This window comes from Mesoplodon mirus, assembly GCF_964341445.2.
Source record: "Mesoplodon mirus genome assembly, chromosome: 6".
NCBI classification, from domain to species: Eukaryota; Metazoa; Chordata; class Mammalia; order Artiodactyla; family Ziphiidae; genus Mesoplodon; species Mesoplodon mirus.
The window spans coordinates 87,215,401-87,238,796 of NC_138982.1; the positions used below are offsets into that span (position 1 = coordinate 87,215,401).

Here is a 23,396-nt window from a genome sequence, read left to right on the forward strand (position 1 = left end):
AGAGTTTTTCATTTCACACTGCTTCTTACTCCTTTAGAAATTGTTTAAAATATACTTAAGGAAATAAAATCCACATTGCTACATTGGATCTTAAATAATTTGGCTTGCAGAATTACGAATTACAAAGCTTTAGTTCATTTGCCAAAAGTAGAGATGAGTACACTGATTTCCTTTCATTTATAAGTCTACTTTTAGAAACCATTCATTTTTTCAATTTAAAGTTAATATTAGAATGCTATGGGATTCCATGTACTATATTTCCAAATCACAGTGGTACATGATTATAGGACTTTTTGCAGTCTATAGTGAGGGCACCAATTCAATTTCATGATCTTAAGTAACAATCTATAAAGAGGGAAATAAAAAACTTTAAAGTTCATACTGAAAACAAGCCAAAATACAATAAGGTGGCACGTTTTTTTAGCAGATCTTGCCACACCCACAAAAAAAGGGAAAAATGTTAATTTAAATCCACTTTTTATTCTTTGATTTTAACAATTATACACAACTTTTAACATAAAGATAGTGAAACCTCAAGGATAAGGAAGCACTATATATGACCTCTTCTATTCGTTCATCAGGATGGAAGGAAGTTTCCAAAGGGTACAGTGTGTGAGATTTAACACTGGAAAAATACATATGAAACTTGTTAACTGGCTCCACTTAGGATCAGGCACAGCACAATAAATAGAGAACTGCATCATCTTTTTAAAAGACTGTTGTTAACTTTAACACATTCTTACTAAAGAAATGTGATCAGTGACCAATGTGAAATTCTACAACATATGGGTGAAGGGACACTTACAATGAGGCTCTGAGCAAAGTTTCTCTAGCATCTTCACACCCATACATCAACATTCTTAAAAAGGAGTAAGAATGTACATTTCAAATTCAGAAAAACACATAAGAAACTTGGTCAAACTTTCTTTGTCATATCATTCATTACTAACACAATCCTAGTTTGCTGGTAGGTTTAAGGTAGGAATTGAAAGTTTTTGAAATTCTTTTAATTTCCACTGGTCTTTGGGCCTCTGGGTAGGAGGCCACATTGGAAAGCAAACTGATTCAGCAGCACCATTATATCCATGTCTCAACAAATCACTGCACAATTTTTATCTTCCAATATTCTGAAAGGTTAAAAAAAGATACATGGCAGAATACTTATCCTGAACAGCAGGCCACTGTAAGAACATGTAATCTGCAAGGATTTAAACAAACATAGCTGAATTCTCTAACTGCATCTTTCCTTAACAGACCAAAAGAAATACATTACCTAATGTGCCTTATCATACAAACACAGAAGCTTTTATTTTAAAACATATACTTAAAAGATAGGAGGAAATGATCTTTTTTCACATGACCCAGATTCTGTTATCAGCAGATATAAGAATTAACTTCATCCCTACGAAACAGAATGGAAACTGTTATGCTGCTACAGCTACAGGTATTCTGAGAAATCTTTTGAGCCAGTGAATCAAAAACCACATGGAAGAATATTTTTTACAATCAGGAAGCTGTTGTTCAAAAATTCAATTAGCAAACAAACAAACATGTGACACATGTCATTATCTTGTAAAAACATAATGCCACTCTGGCCCCAAGAATCACTAAAGCCCAGCTGGTCCTTAAAGGTGCTAACAGCCTTTAACCACTACTAAATATCTTCTCTGTGGCATTTTACTGCCCATCACATTGCCACATGATTCTTAGAAGCTTAGGCTTCTACGACGTTTGAGGAAAAAAAAAGAGGGTGTGATGTGGATCAAGTTCTTGGTGATTGTTTTAAACATAACTTTAAAAAGAATTTCCTAGTAATGTAGTATAATAGTCCTTGATACCGAATTTTTCCTAGTGAAGTAAAATAGGCTTCAACAAGATGATGTTAATCTAAGTTTGATCACCTGGCTCCTTTTTCACTTTTTTAGAGGGCACTGATTCATCTATTGTGCTGAGTCCCACAAATGCCTGCTTTAAAAACAGTACAGTTCTCAACAGTTTCCCACAAATATTCTTGATTTATACTGGGGGAAGCAACACATAATAGAAACATTAATTATTCATGTTTTAAAAAAGTAATTACTTCCTACAAAGCAGGTTACTTAGCAAAATGCTAAGCTGCAAATAACTTTACCACACAGATATTGAGTCATTTCACAATGAACCTGACAAAATGTATAGAAATCTGGCCTTCCATTCCAAATCCATTGCAAAGAGAGTACATGCAGTAGTCCTGTTTACAATTTAATGGCGATGAGGAAAGGGCAAACCTAGGACAAGGAGAGACGTCACCCTATACACGTTTACAGTAGTATAGCCATTGTATATCCTATTTACTACATTCACCACTTTGGAGAAAGGATCAGGGAGGCCCTTCAAACACTGGAACAAAGGAATGTTTGTTTTATATAAGACCTACCAAATAAACAGGGAAACAAATGATAACACACATAGGCACTAGTCTCAAAGCTGCACAATAAAGAAGCAAAGGGTTTGAGATGAGAAGTTTAGGAAAATATACACATATGAGAGCTTGCTGAGGAAAAGGAGGAAATAAATCACAGTTCTAATCTTCAAGGCTACGGAATGCATTCTGCATATCTTCAAGAAGTTGTGCATAGTCGGCCTTGATCTTTGCCTCACCATCTTTCACTGGATCCTGAAAGAAGACATGACAGAATTCAATTTACCTTTGGAAAATAATTTTCAGAACAAATAGTGAGTTATTTATATTTACTATATTTGAGTACTAGGTTGAGGTACACTGGTAAAACACAGGCAGGAGGCAGAATTAACCTTATTTTTCTTTTTTCCTTTAAGGGTAGAAATGTATAAAGTAGTCATCCAACCAAACAGAAGACAAAATTTCTGTTTTGTGTCTTGCTTGCTAACTGTATTCAACAACCAATGGATTTACCCTCAACAATATGCAAAATATTAGGAAATTATGCAGCAATGTGTATTAGATGCATTCCTCTCTGTGTATATGATAGTTGGAATTTAATCAAAACAGAATTTACTATTCAAGGTCTGGTAGTATCACGTTGGGACGGGGGAGTAAAATTTCTAAAATAACCTCAAAATGCACCCCATTTAAAATCTGTATGGAAAGGACCTTAATTGAGTAAAATGTATGAAAGAAACCTTCAAGTGTTTAAGCCTTCTGACCCAATCATTCCACTTCTGAGAACATATACTAGGAAAATACACAAAACCAACTACATGAACAAAGTTGTCCATACCAACAACTGGAAATTTCCTAAATGCCTAAGAATAGGAAAACATTATTCTCCAGCCACAAAATAGTGCTATAGAAAAATACTTAATGATATTAAAGGACAACTGAAATGTTAATTTGATACAATGTACCTGTAAACAGAAAAAAGACAGCACCTTTAGTTATACTACCAGAAGTCATCACTATTATATTATTGCATATATTTTTTTATCATCTTCCTATGAATGTATAATTTTTAAAAATAAAATTTGGATCAAATTACATATGGAATTTCTTTGCAACCAAATTTTTCACTAATTATACCATAAGCGTTTCCCTGTGTCTTTGGATATTCTTTGAAAAAAAGATGTTAATGCCTTTATAATATTTTTGCTGTAATGTACATGCCACAATGGCTCCGTTCACTTCTGGATGACATTTAAAAGTTTAATATACAATCTTCTACATACATCCATATAAAAATCTCTAATTATTTCCTTGGGTTATAAGTTTTGAAATGGAAAGACAGGACTCAAAGGATGTGAATATTTTAAAATCTTGATACAGTGAGTGTCTACACAAATTTACTTCCAATCTGTAATGCAAACACTATATACATAACATACACATTCAGAGAATCACTCTTAATTTCTCAGTAGGAGATTAGTAAATATACTTGGATGTCATGACTTAGAAATAATTAAATACAACTTGACTGATCAAGTATTTTAAAAACAATCTTACACATTTGAGTTTCTACAGATAATTTCACTTAATTATCTATTTATGTCTTGTGTACTTCCCAAAGAATGAGAGTCTACTTAAAAGTAAAAATGACGTGTAATAGGATACTTGAAGTAAGCAGCAGAAATCGTTTCAGAAGAGCGCCGGGATTAGATATTAACAGGCACTTGAGGTAAGGTAATTGCTGCTTAGCAATGATTTTAGCTCTAAATTGCCTGGCACTTAAGACAAAAGGGAAAACACGTCAGCGTTTATTTTAGACGTGACATACTACAATCTTTATCATGTGAATTCCTATTTGAACATAGCTTTGAGGTCTCTTCTGGTTTTACATTACCCGAGCATGTATGAAAATGATAAATGCCAGTTTCACACACCAGGTTTGGGACCCAAATATTTTAAAAAATCAAAAAGAAACACTTACTACTAAAAAAAGTTTATGGTAGAAACAAATATACCTTGAATTTCATGGAGGAAAGCTTATAGAGGATCTCCCCCATGTGCTCACGGATAATGGACCATGTGATTTTATTGTCACTCTGGGCAGTGGTTTCAACAGCTCTGCGGGCCATGTCATAAAATGCAATCATGTTGGACAGCATCCCTACTGTCTTGTAGAATGGGCAGAACCTAGGATAAATGAAAGTCAAAATAATAAACAAAAACAAAATCCAAGGAAGTTCATAGTTTTTTCTTCATCTATAAAACACCAGAGCATTAACATCTTTATTTAGATATGCACACTACTTATATTTATTGCATGATACATAAGGAATGAAAAAAGAATAGTGGAAAAGATCAATAATACTTAACCAGAGTTTTTGGACAGAGATGTCTCAGGAATAGGGGGTGGATGGAGAGATGGAGCTATGAATTCTTTTATTTAAAGAGTGACGTTAATTTTTGTTAACACAATCAAACAGGAAGAACAATGAAACAGTACTGCTACAATCTAATGACTCTCTGAGGGTTTGTGTTTGTACAGTGCAGTTAAAGCAGTTACCCAAATGGTAAAATAACTGAGTTGTAAAGACTCCCTTGTGACAGTCAGTGAAGGTTTAATAAATAATAGGAAAGCAGGGAACTGTAATTTCCCAAAGTTAATAAGCATTCCCTTTCTCCAGTAATGTGTTCACTTTCATTTACACATATCTTTTAATAATGAAGACACAGAAGTTAATATTCAACTTGCATCACATGCATTCTAATCAAATTTCCAACGCATTTAAACTTATTTGCATACACAATTTCATGCACACTCTCTTACACTCTTTTCAAATAATTTTCCCTTTGTGGGGTTATCTTTGTGTGGATGGTTCCTAGAGCTTCTTAAGTTCCTGAAGCAGATTTTTTTGAGCCTTACTGATTATACTGTCATATTTTCTGCTTGTCTTACATTCTGGTAATCTTCCTATCTGTTCAGTTTCCACAGTTTCAGTCTTATATGGGGCCAAATATGATTGAGGGAGAAAAACTAGCCTATGATGAAAGGGTTCAAATTATCAAAGTTTAAAAGAAATGGGAACTTTTAAATAAGCCATGGAAGTAGCAGAGACAATAATGAAAAACAAGCACTGGGCAGGAGTAGCAGGGACTGGTGAGACGTCCGACAGGGACTTCAGTAGAAAGAAAAAGAATAGGACTCTTGGGCTTCCCTGGTGGCGCAGTGGTTAAGAATCTGCCTGCCAATGCAGGGGACGTAAGTTCAAGTCCTTGTCCAGGAAGATCCCACATGCCGCGGAGCAACTAAGCCCACGCACCGCAACTACTGAGCCTGCACTCTAGAGCCCACGAGCCACAACTACTGAGCCCACGTGCCACAACTACTGAAGCCCACATGCCTAGAGCCTGTGCTCTGCAACAAGAGAAGCCACCAAAATGAGAAGCCCGTGCTCTGCAACAAAGAGTAACCCCCGCTCTCTGCAACTAGAGAAAGCCCGTGCGCAGCAATTAAGACCCAACGCAGCCATAAACAAACAAACAAACAGAATAGAACTCTTGGGAAATGAGGCACGAAAGTATATTATTTAGGAAAAGAGTAGAAGAGGCACAGGCTGTGGTAACAGGTAGTGAGAAAAGCTTCTGAAAGAGGCAACGATCCCCAGGCTCCGTACACCACGCCACAATTTAATCTAATTAAAGATGGCTGGATAATGAGTGAAAACACTGTCATAACTGGAAAAATGAGCCAACTCAAGACAAGGGAACATACTGGATCACTAGATGTCTGCTATGAAAATATAAAATAAACCTATACACTGAGTCAGAGTGTGTCTGTATGAGAAAAAAAAAGGCGGGGAGGGTTTTGTTGTTTGGGTTTTTTTTTTTTTTTTTTTTTTGCGGTATGCGGGCCTCTCACTGTTGTGGTCTCTCCCGTTGCGGAGCACAGGCTCTGGACGCACAGGCTCAGCGGCCATGGCTCACGGGCCCAGCCGCTCCGTGGCATGTGGGATCTTCCCGGACTGGGGCACGAACCCGTGTCCCCTGCATCGGCAGGCAGACTCTCAACCACTGTGCCACCAGGGAAGCCCCGAGGGGAGGGTTTTAATGTGTAGGCAGCTCCTTCTTCAAAACTTGACAGAATATCCTCAAATTAAAAAAAGAAAATCAGGCTAGATTACCTGTCATAAGGAGTATATCCATTTTGTTGAAGGAAGTCATCTTTGATAAGTTTTGCTACCTCCAGAGTGATTTTATCTGTTTCTGCTAGTGATGCCTAGAAGAGGAAAAAATACATTTTTAGAAATTTACTGCCACAACGTGGGACCAATAGTTCTAATCAGTTAGCATGCAGAAGCCACATAATCAACACATGATCACCTATCATTAATAAATTCACTTCATAACTGCTTCCTGATTGATGTTCTTTTTTGGATTTTGTTGTGAAAACATATAAATTTACCATCGTAACCATTTTTTTTTTTTTTTTTTTACAAGGTACCATAAAAAAAATTTAAAAAGCTGATCTAAAACTCATACATGCCTTGGAAGTGCTCTGTATTTAATGCACAATAATTCATAATAATACCTTATTCTAATTTTTTTTTTTAAATTTTATTTTATTTTTTTTTGCTTTATAACAAATTTAATCAGTTATACATATACATATGTTTCCATATCCCCTCCCTTTTGCGTCTCCCTCCCACCCTCCCTATCCCACCCCTCCAGGCAGTCACAAAGTACCGAGCTGATCTCCCTGTGCTATGCGGCTGCTTCCCACTAGCTATCTACCTCACGTTTGGTAGTGTATATATGTCCATGCCGCTCATTCACTTTGTCACAGCTTACCCTTCCCCCTCCCCATATCCTCAAGTCCATTCTCTAGTAGGTCTCTGTCTTTATTCCTGTCTTACCCCTATGTTCTTCATGACATTTTTTTTTTCTTAAATTCCATATATATGTGTTAGCATACAGTATTTGTCTTTCTCTTTCTGACTTACTTCACTCTGTATGACAGACTCTAGGTCTATCCACCTCATTACAAATAGCTCAATTTCATTTCTTTTTATGGCTGAGTAATATTCCATTGTATATATGTGCCACATCTTCTTTACCCATTCATCCGATGATGGACACTTAGGTTGTTTCCATCTCCAGGCTATTGTAAATAGGGCTGCTATGAACATTTTGGTACATGTCTCTTTTTGAATTATGGTTTTCTCAGGGTATATGCCCAGTAGTGGGATTGCTGGGTCATATGGTAGTTCTATTTGTAGTTTTTTAAGGAACCTCCATACCGTTCTCCATAGCGGCTGTACCAATTCACATTCCCACCAGCAGTGCAAGAGTGTTCCCTTTTCTCCACACCCTCTCCAGCATTTATTGTTTCTAGATTTTTTGATGATGGCCATTCTGACTGGTGTGAGATGATATCTCATTGTACTTTTGATTTGCATTTCTCTAATGAGTAAAGATGTTGAGCATCCTTTCATGTGTTTGTTGGCAGTCTGTATATCTTCTGTGGAGAAATGTCTATTTAGGTCTTCTGCCCATTTTTGGATTGGGTTGTTTGTTTTTTTGCTATTGAGCTGCATGAGCTGCTTATAAATTTTGGAGATTAATCCTTTGTCAGTTGCTTCATTTGCAAATATTTTCTCCCATTCTGAGGGTTGTCTTTTGGTCTTGTTTATAGTTTCCTTTGCTGTGCAAAAGCTTTTAAGTTTCATTAGGTCCCATGTGTTTATTTTTGTCTTTATTTCCATTTCTCTAGGAGGTGGGTCAAAAAGGATCTTGCTGTGATTTATGTCATAGAGTGTTCTGCCTATGTTTTCCTCTAAGAGTTTGATAGTGTCTGGCCTTACATTTAGGTCTTTAATCCATTTTGAGCTTATTTTTGTGTATGGTGTTAGGGAGTGATCTAATCTCATACTTTTACATGTCCCTATCCAGTTTTCCCAGCACCACTTATTGAAGAGACTGTCCTTTCTCCACTGTACATTCCTGCCTCCTTTATCAAAGATAAGGTGACCATATGTCCGTGGGTTTAACTCTGGGCTTTCTATCCTGTTCCATTGATCTATCTTTCTGTTTTTGTGCCAGTACCATACTGTCTTGATTACTGTAGCTTTGTAGTATAGTCTGAAGTCAGGGAGCCTGATTCCTCCAGCTCCATTTTTCGTTCTCAAGATTGCTTTGGCTATTCGGGGTCTTTTGTGTTTCCATACAAATTGTGAAATTTTTTGTTCTAGTTCTGTGAAAAATGCCAGTGGTAGTTTGATAGGGACATCGTAACCATTTTTAAATGTAGTTCAGTAGGTTAAGTATGTTCACATTGTTGTGAAACAGATTTCCATAACTTTTCATCTTACAAATTTGAAACTCTATACCCATTAAATAACAACTCTCCTTCTGCCCTCCCGGTCCCTGTTAACCACTACTCTACTTTCTATTTCTATGAACTTGACTACTTCAGATATGTTATATATAAGTATTTGTCTTTTTGTGACTTGTTTATTTCACCTAACATAATGTCCCCTCAAGGTTCATCCATGTTGCAGCATGTGTTAGAATTTCCCTTCCTTCTCAAGGCTGAAATGGATTATTAATTCCATTGTGTGTGCACGTGTGTGCACGTGCGCACACAAGTGTGTTGCAAAGGACATCTGGGTTGCTCCCACCTTTTAGTGCTTAGATGTTTCTATGAACATGGGTACACAAATAGGCTGATTTTTTTTGAAACACCACATAGAGAGAGAAATGCCCAGCCAACCCTTAGCTATTCCAGTCATCCTAGCCCAGGCACCAGACATGTGAGGGAAGAAACTTTCAAATGACTATGGTCTCTGCCACCATATGACTGCAAAAACTGTATGAGGGGACCCAAGCAAGACTTCTCATCTGAGCCCACTAACCCCAAAAACCATGAGCAAAAAAACACTATTTAAGCCACTATATGTCGGAGTGGTTTGTTATTCAATAATAATCTAAACACCAGTCATCTTTCTACTTTCCATAACACAAGCAGGTCCCTCAAATATCTGCTGGATAAAGGAATAATCTAAAATTCTATTAGTTTAAAAAATATTTAATAAATACTCATTCTCCCAGCAAGAATCCGCATATCCAAGGTTCTGTTTGTCCTTAAAAAGCTTCAGTGCAACTCACAGACCTGTCGTCCACAAGATTTTACAACCTACCTTTCCCACAAGCTGTACAATTTCTGCCAAGTCTTCTTCTTCCTGCAGAATCTCCTTAGCTTTGGTCCTCAGAGGAACAAACTCTGTGAAGTGTTTGTCATAGTACTCATCCAAGGCACGCATGTACTTGCTGTAGCTGATCAACCAGTTGACAGATGGGAAATGCTTCCGTTGAGCTAGTTTCTTATCTAAGCCCCAGAACACCTTATTTAAAGACAAAATCAAAAACAAAACATAAAAATTTTTCTTAAAAACAATTTTTTTTGAAGTACTGAAATATATTTGTTTGTCCTAAATATGCAATTCTATACTTTTCTGGTCAAATTATTTATCTTTTTAGTATATAACAAGTATAAATGAAATAGAATAAAACTGCAAATAGGAAAATGTATTTCTTTTCATTTCAGTATGGGTAATATCTACAAATCAAAATTTCCTTAATAGTATGTCATATCTGAGAGCAAAAAACTGACTCCTTTGAAGATTATGATGGTGCAATAAAAACAGATGAACCAGAAAATGCTTATTAAGATAGATACTTCACTTTAATGAAAACCTCTAAATGTTCTGAATAAATTCAGTTCCATATCATTAAGGGCCAATCCTAAAAGATCTGACAGTCATTTTTCTGAGGCCAAACATACATATGTATTTTATGCGTTCCTAACTTTGCTCCCCATTTCCCTGTAATTAAAAATTCAAAATTTTAGCAAAGGTTAAACATCTTGAAAGTTGTAAATTTAGCCTCTGCCACTTCCTTTTATCTGAAACTGACAGAAATATAGGCAAATATTCTATTTTTCCCATATGAATAATACATATGCTTATAAATGTATCAACATTAAAAAAATTATAGCTCTGATTTATATACATCTTTCATTTAGGCTTACTTTAAAAAAATTATTTATTTATTTATTTTTTATACAGCAGGTTCTTATTAGTTATCTATTTTATACATATTAGTGTATACGTATCAATCCCAATTTTCGAGTTCATCCCCCCCACCCCACCCACCCTGGCTTACTTTTTTTTTTTTTTTTTTTTTTTTTTGCGGTACACAGGCCTCTCACCGCTGTGCCCCTCCCGCTGCGGAGCACAGGCTCCGGACGCGCAGGCCCAGCGGCCATGGCTCACGGGCCCAGCCGCTCCACGGCATGTGGGATCCTCCGGGACTGGGGCACAAACCCACGTCCCCTGCATCAGCAGGCGGACCCTCAACCACTGCACCACCAGGGAAGCACCCCCCCAGGCTTACTTTTAATGGCCAAGTTGGCTGGCTATCCATTAGAATTCATGCCCTTGTCACTGGGAAGCTGCCTAGGCAGAAACTACACTTTCTAAGTTTTGCTTTCATCTGGGTGTGGCTAACAGAATGAGTGGAGTGACCAGGCGTGAGCCCAAAGTAGGTGTGCCTTCTACACAGTCCCCCCGTACCAGCCAGATGCAGACAATTACCAGACTAGGTGGAGCCCAAGGTGGAAGAAGTGCTGGTTCTGGATTACTATGGAATGGAAAAGAGCTGCCCTCTAATAGCGTTACCTGCCTTGGACCATACCACGAGGAGAAACTTCTATGGGGTTTTTGCCATTATATCTTTTTTTGTTTTGTTTTTTTTTTTTGTGGTACGCGGGCCTCTCACTGTTGTGGCCTCTCCCGTTGCGGAGCACAGGCTCCAGACGCATAGGCTCAGCGGCCATGGCTCACGGGCCTAGCCGCTCCATGGCATGTGGGATCTTCCGGGACTGGGGCACGAACCTGTGTCCCCTGCATCGGCAGGCGGACTCTCAACCACTGTGCCACCAGGGAAGCCCCATTATATCTTTTTTGGGTCCATTTATTTCTACTCCTAGGGTTACTCTAACTCAAAGTGTAGTATTACTCTAACACGAATAAAACTTTGCTACCCGAATGTATTTTCCACTTACAGAATATTAAGTCTATTATAAACTCTAGATAAAGAGCTAAGAAAGAACAGACAGCACTGAAGACTTTCAGTAGTAAGAATGTTGCTAAAACAGACTTTACCACTGCCTACTCTTCAGTGACCAAATGAAATATTTCACAATGATGTGGACAGCCTGGGGTGGGGTGGAGCTCAGAAGCTGACTACACTAGGGGAAGATATACCTGAACAATACCAAGAGTAGCAGATGTAACTGGATCAGAAAAATCACCACCAGGTGGAGAAACTCTAAATTTAAAAGAAGAAAAAGTCATTAGAAATACTTATGGAAAATAACTTGTATATAAAAGCAATTTTTTGCAAGTCAATTTTAATGTAAATAACTTTAGAAATATGACCTTTGGAAAGAAAGTCTTATACAAAAATCTTAAATAAAAACCAGTACTAAGTTGAAAATTAAGAACGACAACTATTAAACACCTTCTAGTTTGAGAAATGAGACAGATTTAATTATAATCTGTGTCACTATTCTAATCAAACAGATGAAGCAGGAAGGAAGGAAAAGGTCTGAGTGGCTTTATGTGGGGATCGTGAATCTTCACATTGTTTTTATCATGATAGTCTTACCTTAACATGTCTATAATTTTCTAAATTATTTCTATGATATCGTGACTTGAATATAATAAATCAGTCAAGTCAAATCTATAGAACCAGAACATGTAGAGATGACCTAAACATGTGCATTTTAAAGAGCTCCTTGGATGACTCGAGTGCAACCTTGGTTAAGAATCACTGCTCTCAGGGGGGGCTAAATATTGTCTCTTTAAAATAAATAACCTTTTTTCTTATGAAAAGCACAGTTTTGATACTTACGCTCCTACAATGCTGACACTCCCTTCTCTCTCAGGATTTCCAAGACATTTCACTCTGCCAGCTCGCTCATAGAATGAGGCCAGACGGGCACCGAGATATGCAGGATATCCACTATCTGAAAAATGAAAAGAAATTTTAAAGAGAGGTTCTAAGCCAATCCCCAAATCCTAACAGTCTTGCTTATGTAATAAGCAATACAAAGACTTACCTGCAGGCATTTCAGCTAAGCGACCAGAGATTTCTCTAAGAGCCTCAGCCCATCTAGAGGTAGAGTCAGCCATCATACTGACGTGATAGCCCATGTCACGGAAATATTCTGACAGTGTAATTCCTAAATTGGGAAGAATTACAAGTCATAATCCTACAAAGTATAATCCTGACTTTTTCACCCTTAAGAAAAATTTAAAGCAATAAGTTCCTAAGACTTCTAGCTGTTCATCATAATCTGTGCTCCTTCTTTTGGGCACACAGCTGAATTATATTGTCTAGCCTCCTCTGCATTTAGATGTGGCAAGTAACTGACCCCTATCTAATGGAATGTAAGAGTCATGTGTTCCACCACCAGGCAAGCCACACATCCTTCCATGCTACTTCTTCCTTCTGGCTTACTGAGAGGGTGAGAACTCCCAGGACCCATGGAAGATACGTGTCGAAATGAAAGAGCTCTTTTCAGCCTGTGTCCCAGCCCAAAAATGACAGAATAATGAAGACTGCCCTGATCATCTGAAATAAATGTCTATTATATTGAGCAATTTGATGTTTGGGTTTATCATAGCCTAGTATACATTTTTAAAAGTAGGAAAAGACTTTCCTCCCATTCTTTGTTGAGATAATTAGACATAGGCATCAAAAAATCCTCAACTAATTAGCTTGTTTGGTTATTTTTCAAAAATAACAAGTGTTATTAACGTGAGTAATAATCTTAATTATCCAGATCATTCTGCTATGCAGATTGGGTCCTCTCCTGTAAAATCACATACAGTAAACCACTTAGAAGAAGCTAATATACAGAAAGAAGTCCTGGGTTCTACTTCCTATTCTGTTAATCTTAGCAAAATAACTTCATTTCCCAGTGTGGTTTCCTAATCTGTGAAAATGGAATAACTCTCACCCTATCTATCTATACATATCAGATGAAATGGTTTCTATAAATGCCCTCTGCAAAGTACAAAGTACTATACAACTCTAAGATATTAGAAATATATATATATATATATATATATATTTTTTTTTTTTTCTTTTTGCGGTATGCGGGCCTCTCACTGTTGTGGCCTCTCCCGTTGCGGAGCACAGGCTCCGGACGCGCCGGCCCAGCGGCCGTGGCTCACGGGCCCAGCCGCTCCGCGGCATATGGGATCCTCCCAGACCGGGGCACGAACCCGTATCCCCTGCATCGGCAGGCGGACTCTCAACCACTGCGCCACCAGGGAGGCCCGAAATATATATTTGTTGCTACATCATAAGCATCCCCAAATCTACTGCCCTAATTCCCTTATTTTACCAGTAAAGAAACAGATGCTTACATAAGTAAAACAAAATAGTTGCTGGAAAACTCAGAACTTTACTATTTATCATATTACATCCTTCAGAATAAAAAATACTGACTTAGGCTTCCAAAACATGATCCAAGGAACAAAGTCTTTAAGAAATACCACTTATCATTATTAAGGCTTAAAAAACACAGTAATTATCACATATTTCAATCTGATGGTAGAATCAGATCCTCTCTTATACAAGTACACTATGTCTCTGTGATAACATTCACTAATGCCTGTGTGTATGTATTTATTAAAAAGACTTGATAGAAGAGACAGATACACATGACTAAACCTCGAAGAAGTCTCATAGACCACTTTCATAGACCTAAAGGTATCAGTGCCTACAAGAAAAAAAAAAACAAACCCTCAAAATCAAAAGATAAGCAAACTAGGACAATATCTGCAATTCGTAACAGATGAAAGACTGATTTCAAAGAACTTTACCAATCCATATGATAAACAACTACTACCAATACAAAAATGGACAGAAGGCAGTTTGCAAATGGTTAATACACACAGAAAAGATGCTAGCTCACTGTAAGAAATACAGACCGAATAGGCATCTAATAAAGCAGGGACAGTAAAATGCTAATGATCAGATCTAGGTGTGGGGTACATGGGTATTCACTGTAATATTCTTTCAACTTTTCTGTATGATAATGATCATAAGAAAGTGTTGAAGAAATTAGCATTGGTGAGTATGTGAAGAAGCAGAATTCTTGTCCACTGTTATTCCTTTTCAAGAGCTATTAGAAACTAAAATCTAAATTAACAGTTGTATTCTTAGCAATTTTACTTCTAAGAACTTACCTGACAAAAATACAAAGAAACATGCACATAAAACATACAAAGCCACAGTGTAAAAAACATGCTTAAGAATGTTTTACGGTATGAAGTTTGTGGGAGCAAAAAAATTATCAATAATCCAAGTGCCCCCTAAAAGGATGCTGGTTAAATAAATTATGATATATCCATACAAAGGGATACTGTGCAGCCATTTAAAAGAAGTAGGTAGACTTCTTGTCCTAAAATAGTAGATGAGTATGTCACTTTCTCCTTCTCCTCATACGAGTAACCACCAAACAAGGAGAACAAGAAATATAGAAACACAAACTCCATAGTCAAAAACTAGGGGCCATGTTTAGCTTTACAACAAAATAATGAGGAAAGCCAACTAAATGAGATAAAAAACAAACAAGGGGGTGGAAAGACACGAAGAATTCACCTGAGGCTGCACATCTCAGATTAAGCTTTTGCAAACCAGAAGTACATCCTGAGAGGCAAAACCAAGAATCCGTTGTCTGGAACACAGTAAAAGGGGTACAGGGCTAGTGGCAGGGGTTCCTTGGACCCAGTTTGGCATCAAGGGGAAGTAGAGAGATGGGGACAAATAAAACAAAGGCAGGCACTCCTTTTCAGTAAGTAAAAAAGTGAATGAGGCAGGGTAGAAGAGAAAGAATTCATTGTAAGTGGCCTTGTAGCTGTGGATTTTTGTTGGCAGGAAAGAAAAAGTAAAATAACTTACACAACTCTATGCTATAACAAACTTCACAGATTACCAGGAAGAATTCCTGCTACCCTGGACCATAGTAACAACCATTCCCTCCCATCTCCTGCAAAGATGATTAATAGTAATAATAAACATCAGCACAGGAACTAAACAAAAATAAAAGAAAGAAAGAGACAGAAGAGCAGAGTACAACAATGAACCTGCCAAGAAACAAATGAAAACTGTGACCACAATTAATTAATAAAAGAAAATCTTAATATTGCATCCTACCACAAAATAAAAATCTCAAGGTATATACAGTAAGATCACAAAAGATGTTTCATGAGCCAGCAGAACTCAGCAAAGAGCTAGAAGGACATAAAGGCTTCATTGGAAGCAATACAAAGAATACACGTTGATTACCCTGTTAAAAAATGGATAAAAGGCTAAATAAAAAGAATTAGAGGGGCTTCCCTGGTGGCGCAGTGGTTGAGAGTCCACCTGCCAATGCAGGGGACATGGGTTCGTGCCCCCATCCGGGAAGATCCCACATGCCCCGTAGCAGCTGGGCCCGTGAGCCATGGCCACTGAGCCTGCACATCCGGAGCCTGTGCTCCGCCACGGGAGAGGCCACAACAGTGAGAGGCCCGCGTACCGCAAAAAAAAAAAACAACAAAAAGAAAACAAAAAAGCCATAATGGAAGAGAATAAGTTTCAGAAACAATTCTCAAAAATTTTCCAAAATAAAAGACATATTCATAAATTGAAAAGGTACGCTATATCTCAGGAAAAAATTATCAGAACTATCAATACTGGGATATATCCTAATAAAGTTATAAGACTTCAAGGTTAGGACTTCCCTGGTGGCGCCGTGGTTAAGAATCCGCCTGCCAATGCAGGGGACACTGTTTTGAGCCCTGGTCCAGGAAGATCCCACATGCCGCGGAGCAACAAAGCACGTGTGCCAGATACTGAGCCTGAGCTCCAGAGCCCGTGAGCCACAACTACTGAACCCATGTGCCACAAGTACTGAAGCCTGCACAGCTAGAGTCCGAGCTCCGAAACAAGAGAAGACACTGCAATGAGAAGCCCGTGCAACGCAATGAAGAGTAGCCCCCACTTGCGGCAACTAGAGAAAGCTCGTGCGCAGCAACAAAGACCCAACAACGAAGGCCCGACACAGCCAAAAAATAAATAAATAAATAAATAAATAAAAAGAAGACTTCAAAGTTAAAGAGACATTCCTTTGGGTAAAAAGAAAAATCACCTATAAAAGGAAAAAAAGTAGGCCAGCGTCAGGTCTCTCCCCAGCACTTAATGCTGAAATAAGAGTTCTCTAGGCAAGAAATACTGATCAAAAAATTTTATACTCTGCCAAACTGTTAAAATTTAAAGGCAGCTGAAAAAACCCAGACTTACAAAGAAACAAGAATTCAAATTTTGTCCAACCATGAAACAAATGGAAAAACTGTAGTCAAGGGACTGCCAGTGGGCATGACTCCATTTTACTAGGTCTAAGGTTAATACAAATACTGGATTTATGGTTATAGAAAAGAATACGAACATTATAAATCCTGAAAATGTAGAAATCAAAGCACCAAAAGCTGGATGGAAGTGGGAGCAAAGATGGAAGATAATATATAAACATACTGATATTCAAAGTATTTCAGTTCGAAGCTGATAATTCAAGTTATAGAGATACAGATATATTCAGAGATACAGCAATGATAAAACATATAATGAAAAAAAAAACCAGTAGTACATCAATACATCATTTTAAAGTCATCAAAAAGATTGTGGCAGCTCTATTAATGTCTTAAATTGACATTCTCAAGATATAATAATATGTGAAATATTTAAAAAAATATTCTAGGAACATAGTTGTGTGTATGAAGGTACTTTAGAATGAAAGAAAAGTTCTTTGGAAAAGAAAAAGTTTGGTGCTAGCTTTAAACTTAAGAACAGATATGTTAATCGCTTTTATTCCAATTCATATACTCACCAGTATAAATAGAGGCTTCTCTAGCAGCAACAGGCATATTAGAGGTATTGGCTACCAACGCTGTCCTCTTCATGATTGACTCTACCTTACCATCAACTTCCATCGTGAGCTAGAGGCAAACAATCTATCAGTGATCCCCAGAACATTTCAGTCCCCTTTTCATAACTTGTTTATATTTAATCCCTCTTATAATCTGTATTCCCAAAGCCATATTCCCATCACTCCAACCTCTTCCCTCTATCCCACTGTGCTGTAAAGAAAACAGCCAGTATTTCCATTTCATAAATGAAGCCCATTATTTTATGGAAAAAGGAATATTACTACAGTAACCTAGTAGATCATATAAAGGCTATGTAAAGTTCACACCTATAAATATTTTGCCTATTGTACCTTTCTCCCAATAACTGAAAACCACCAGACCACAAAAAGAAACTTTCAAGTGTTTGACTGAAAAATTCAAATTCCTCTCCTTGAGTATACAAACTGAATCACAGATGTAATTAGAAAATTCCTTAAAAGATCCTTGACAAATGAGAACACTGCTCCAGATCCAACACAAAGCTTTATTAATTGCCAATTAAAGTTGATTAGTGGTATTTTCTCTAGAATAGTATTGGAAGCTTTATAGATACAGACCTCTGGGAAGTCCCGGAGGACTTCAGACATCTCATTTCCTCTCTCACCACATCCTACGTAGATGATCACATCACTGTTGGAATACTTGGATAGAGACTGCGATATCACGGTCTTTCCACAGCCAAAAGCCCCAGGGATTGCAGTAGTTCCTCCCTGTACACATCTATACAAATAAAACAAGCACGGATTACTTTACTCGCTAATACATACCGATAAATAACGTAGGTAAGTGACACAGAAATACAAGTTAAAGAACGAAAGCACTTTATAATACTGTCATCTGTATCTATATATATACTTACAAAGATAGATATACAGATAGATATATAACAATTGCTCCCCTAGTTTCCACCTAGAGTAGTATATATTGTTTATTATAAATTAATCATTTCTATCATCTTTAATAGCAAAAAGTGAAAGTATATTCCATAAGGTAACTGGGGAAGAGGAATATGAAAATAAATAAAATAGCACTAATGATATTCTGAATGCTTAAATAAATTAGTTTAGGGAAGGACAATATAAGAATTAAAGCTGAAAGAAAAATATAAACGCTTTGAAAGTTGTCTTCTGAGGTAAAAAATAAGATCTAAGAAATTCCTATCTTGTTACAGAGGTTAATAAACGAAGACTTTTGTTAAGGTGTTAAGTCAATCCCCTTTTACCCATTCAATAGCGATTTATGAGGTACTTCCAAGGTACTACAAACTATGCTTGAGATGCTGCAGAGACAACAGCGGAGAAAATAGCTATGTTTCTGTATTCAAAGAGCTCACATTCCAGTGGAGTAAACTGGAGAGTTAGCTTGTGATTACAGTACCATTTAGCACCTTTCCCTAAAAGGTGTCAGTGGAGAGTGAAATACCGTTGAGGGCAGAGGGAAGTGAATGTCACAGGTGTATGTGTGCGTGCGGGTGAGTGTGTGTGTCAGGCAGGAGTGTCTGGGCAGGAGAAATGAGACATCATGCTAAGGGAAATTCCTTGGTAATAGTGTGTTTTATCATAAAATTCACACAAACACTGCATCCTTAATAATAATAACAGACTTTTCTCATATGAAACTAATACGCATTAAAATGTTTTCTCCTTCAAACCTTTCAGTGACTCTGATACACTAAGAAGGCATGTCCATTCCGCCTATGGCTTTGTATACGTCTTTCAAATCACCTTTAAGCCAGGGTGGGGAGGCAAGGCTGGGTGTGCCCCACTTTAGAAGTTCAACAATCCAATGTGGAAAGTGCTATCATAGAGACCATCCAAGGTTTGTGGGAGTACACAGGAAGGAGTACAAAGTCTGACACTGGATGGGAGTGGGGTTAGGAAATTCTTTCCAAAAGAAGCTAAGACCTGAAAGAAAATAGAAATTAGCCAGATACAAGGAAATAACATTCCACATAGAGGGAATAGAATGCCCAAAGGTCCAGGGGCAAGAGGGAGCATTGCTTGAAGAATTAAAAGTCCTCCATTAAACCTGGAAGATGGTGTATAAGGAAGCAGTTGGGCAGGCAAGTGGCTGAGACAATACTGGAAGGTAAGCAATAGTCAGATCATGGGTGGCTTTGTAAGGAGTTAAGGAGTGTGTGTTTGTCTTGAGAGCAATAAAGAGCTCTGAAGGGTTTCAAGCAAAATTGTGCAGGATCACATATGTGTTTTAGATCACTATGTAATATGGACAACCACTTGGAAAGAAGGCAAAACTGAAGATGGGAAGTCTGATTAAATGTGTTTATTACAGGAATTAGGGTAAGATCCTTAATTATAGTCATGGAGTAGAGATGACAGATGCAGATAAAAATATTTAGGGAATAGAATAACAGCATTAGTTCACTAATTAGATGTGGGAGGGTAAAAATGATACTTGAGAGAAGTCATAGATTTTAGATTAGGCATTTACTGGATGTATGATAATGACATTGGTTGAGAGAGACAGCAAAGTTTCAAGGAAAGGAGTGGTGATTAAGATGATGATTTTAGTTTTAAACATACTGACTTTGAGGCACCTATAAGATATTCAAAAGGAGAGGTATAATCAGAAGTGGATATATGAGTCTGGAACTCAGAAGAGATCTGGGATGAAGATACAGGTTTAGAAATCATCATATATAGATGAACATTTAAGTCTCGAGAGAGAATGAAGTCATCCACAGAGGGTAAGACATATAATGAGGAAAGAAAAGGGAAAACCTCCAAAAAATATCAAAATTAAGGGAGAAGGAACCTGCAACAGAGAATAAGCAATAGCTTCCTGTAGACAGAAGCTTACTGGAAAAGCAAAGAAAGAGGGTGTTTCAAAGAGGAAGGAGTAGAAAGCAATATCCAATATCCAAAGTTGTAGGAATTAAGAAAACACTAAAATGTACTTATTGAATTGGGAGTGACTGATGATGTTAGTGAGAGTAGTTTCGGTTGAGGGGTGGCACCACGGGCAGATCAGTACAGTGAATTAGAGTGGGAAAAGTGGAGACAACTAATTTACTTTTTTAAAGAGGTTTGGCTGTGAAGATAGGGAGAAAAGTAGTGGAAGGTAGAAAGGGGAAAAGGGTCGAAGGTAGATGTCTTCTCATTAGATGGGAGATAAAGAGAATATCACTTAATGGGAGGTCTTTGAGGAAACATGAGGTGGGATAAACTCCAGAAAAAGGAGAGAAGTAAGGGATGGATGGGAATGTACATTAACTGATGGAGTTCCAAATCTCATGGTCTCTCATTTGTCTGTGAAGGATCTAGCATGATCATTTGTTGAGAATGAAGGAGAAAGAAGACTGGAGTTGAAGCTCTGAGGCAAGTGGAGAGGTTTGAAATAGTCACTGAGGAGAGCAGGAGAATGATAATTAGGGAAATGCTGAACGACTGTGCCACAGTGGTGAGATACCAACTTGCACTTATTTATTTTTCTCAGCAGCCTGTGTGTAGATTTGGGAGAAGGAGATAGCAGGACTGATTCACAGTTGATATTTTGCCAGGTGGGCGTGACAGAAGACAAAGGAACCAAGAAAATTTAATATACTGACAGATGTTAGTAAAAGTGATAGACTATTAAATTTAAACTGGATAGTGAAGGATATGGAAACAGGAGGTACTGACTAAATAAGAAGAGTCCAAGTAATGAAGATCTTATGAGAGAGTAATAGTGAGAACAACGCAGAGTAGGTTTAAAGGTAAGAGGCTGAAGAGTAAGTCATACATGGGTTGGTGATCAGAAGTTGAAAGAATTACTACATCACTGCTTCAGTCTTTTCTGTGAATTAAATGATGAAGTTATTTGTTAAAAGTAAAGCAGGGTAGGGCTTCCCTGGTGGCGCAGTGGTTGAGAGTCCGCCTGCCAATGCAGGGGACACGGGTTCATGCCCCGGTCTGGGAAGATCCCATGTGCTACAGAGCGGCTGGGCCCGTGAGCCATGGCCGCTGAGCCTGCACGTCCGGAGCCTGTGCTCTGCAACGGGAGAGGCCACAACAGTGAGAGGCCCGTGTACCGCAAAAGAAAAAAAAAAAAAAAAAAGTAAAGCAGGGTATGGTGATGCCTAAGATTTAAAGAGAAAGGAGGTTTTTAAGCAGGTGATGAAGAAAATGGCAAAGAGCAGACTACAAAGTAAGAAAGATTGCTGGGTAGCATAGAGAACCCAGTTGATGTTAGAACCCAGTTGATGTTAGAAGTCATCAATTTATAGTGACACCAATCTACTAATTCTGGGATAACTTAAGAAAAATAGTTATATTGTTTTGGCACAGATTTCCTTCTGGAAATTTCATTTTTTCAGAAAGTTTTAGAAATAATGCTTTCCTTTTGCAACTGTGAAAAAATAAATTTTCTTCAACAGTTTGATTCTCTAAATAAGCACTGGTAAAATACATTACTCTAGATAAAACGTATTACAGGATTAGCACATAAAATCTTTATCTATAAGGAAGTGAAACAATAAGCACATATAATAACCCTGAGGGAAAACCATGGGACACAAATCAAACTTACGGAAAAAGAGCATCAAGGACTCTCTGGCCAGTCAACAGAGGATGATTAGCTGGCAACTTCTCAGTGACAGGCCGAACCTGACGTACAGGCCATACTTGGACCATGCTGAACTTCTCCTTTATACCTTCAAATTCAAGCTCCAACACAACATCCTACAAAAATACAGCAGGACTTTAAGTACATTATAAACATTTCTTCCTCTAAAATCAAAGTAATGTCAGATTTCTCTTGGGGGGTTAGGGAGGTGGTATGTGGAAGTGGGGAGGGAGATTTACACTTTTTTATTGTAAATCTTTACATACTGTTCTAATTTTTTTTAAGTGAGTTTGTTTTTATTTAAACAAAGGCTTGACTATCACAGTAACTAAGAGAGTCACAAATAAAAGTACATTCAGTAGCCATAGTTTTCATAACTGAGGATCTAAAATTAATGTGCAAATGGAAAAAAGTTGACTGTTCCCAAAGGGCTATTTCTGGCCACATAGATTGTACACAGGGTAGCCATCTTTAAGATCAAATAATGTGCCCAGATGTGTGAACCTTGTAGTGAGTTTTAACATTTTGATTCTAGAACATATACATCAAGAAGTGAATTCTACATCAAGTATAAGTTAGAATGATTCTTGAATATCTTCGTACTGGTAAGAAAATGATGGTAAATTCCAAAAATTTACCAAGCTATTAAAGAAATTTTTTTTAAGTTAGTTCAATGTACACATCTATGTAATATGTAGGACTACTTAGCTTATCATAAATGTAAAGGCAAATTACACTGTTTAATGTTCAACAAGAAGTAAAAGGCAACATGAAAAATGAAAAATCTATAAAAAATGAAAAATCCAAGGGGAAAAAAAATCACAATCTCACTCTAGAGTAGACTTGTGAATAAATTCTGATCCAATTTAGTTTAGGAAGTATGAGAACCAGTATGCAGTCTGCCTTTTGGAAGTAGCAGTAGAAAGTTCATACAGGTAAAATGCACACACAAGTGAAGATTAATAACATTTTACATGTTAGTTGTGGTTCCTCAATTTCTACCAACAGCTGTTGGAACCCCTCCACTTATATAGCCCACAGTTCGAAGAGCCCCACCCTAAACTCATCACCTCCTGAACCCACACAGGGAGTGTTCTCTATCACAGGCACTTAGGTTAGATATCTAGATGTCGACTCACTGTTCTTCTTCACCCTCTTGACCCAACTGTCCATCAAGTCATGTTGACAATACCAGAATCTCGTTTTCTTCATCCCTGCCACAATCACAGATCAGACTACCATTAACACTCGTCGAATAATGTCTTTGAAAGTGTGGTCAAACATGCCAACTTTTTTCAATAGCCTGGACTCTCGCGGAATGCTTGATTCAGAATTTGATAATAAAAATGGTCTGG

The 23,396-nt window shown here is 37.6% G+C and overlaps 1 protein-coding gene across 2 annotated transcripts in view; it reads right to left on the reverse strand.

Annotated features, from left to right (window-relative positions):
* Nucleotides 1-476: 476 nt before the first annotated feature.
* Nucleotides 477-23,396, reverse strand: part of ATP6V1A (ATPase H+ transporting V1 subunit A) — a gene marked incomplete at its 3' end in the record, with an annotated part of 62,665 nt that continues 39,745 nt past the window's right edge. Inside the window, exons 6-15 of one of the 2 annotated variants that reach the window (XM_082626148.1) lie at nucleotides 22,006-22,157; nucleotides 18,036-18,198; nucleotides 17,400-17,508; nucleotides 12,579-12,701; nucleotides 12,371-12,485; nucleotides 11,722-11,785; nucleotides 9,595-9,798; nucleotides 6,580-6,674; nucleotides 4,417-4,588; nucleotides 477-2,656 (exon numbers count right to left, since the gene is read on the reverse strand). In XM_082626148.1, the coding sequence (XP_082482274.1) occupies nucleotides 2,564-2,656; nucleotides 4,417-4,588; nucleotides 6,580-6,674; nucleotides 9,595-9,798; nucleotides 11,722-11,785; nucleotides 12,371-12,485; nucleotides 12,579-12,701; nucleotides 17,400-17,508; nucleotides 18,036-18,198; nucleotides 22,006-22,157 (1,290 nt within the window). Of the gene's footprint in view, nucleotides 2,657-4,416; nucleotides 4,589-6,575; nucleotides 6,675-9,594; nucleotides 9,799-11,721; nucleotides 11,786-12,370; nucleotides 12,486-12,578; nucleotides 12,702-17,399; nucleotides 17,509-18,035; nucleotides 18,199-22,005; nucleotides 22,158-23,396 lie in introns of those variants that run through there. The other variant, XM_082626147.1, reaches the window with a different exon arrangement.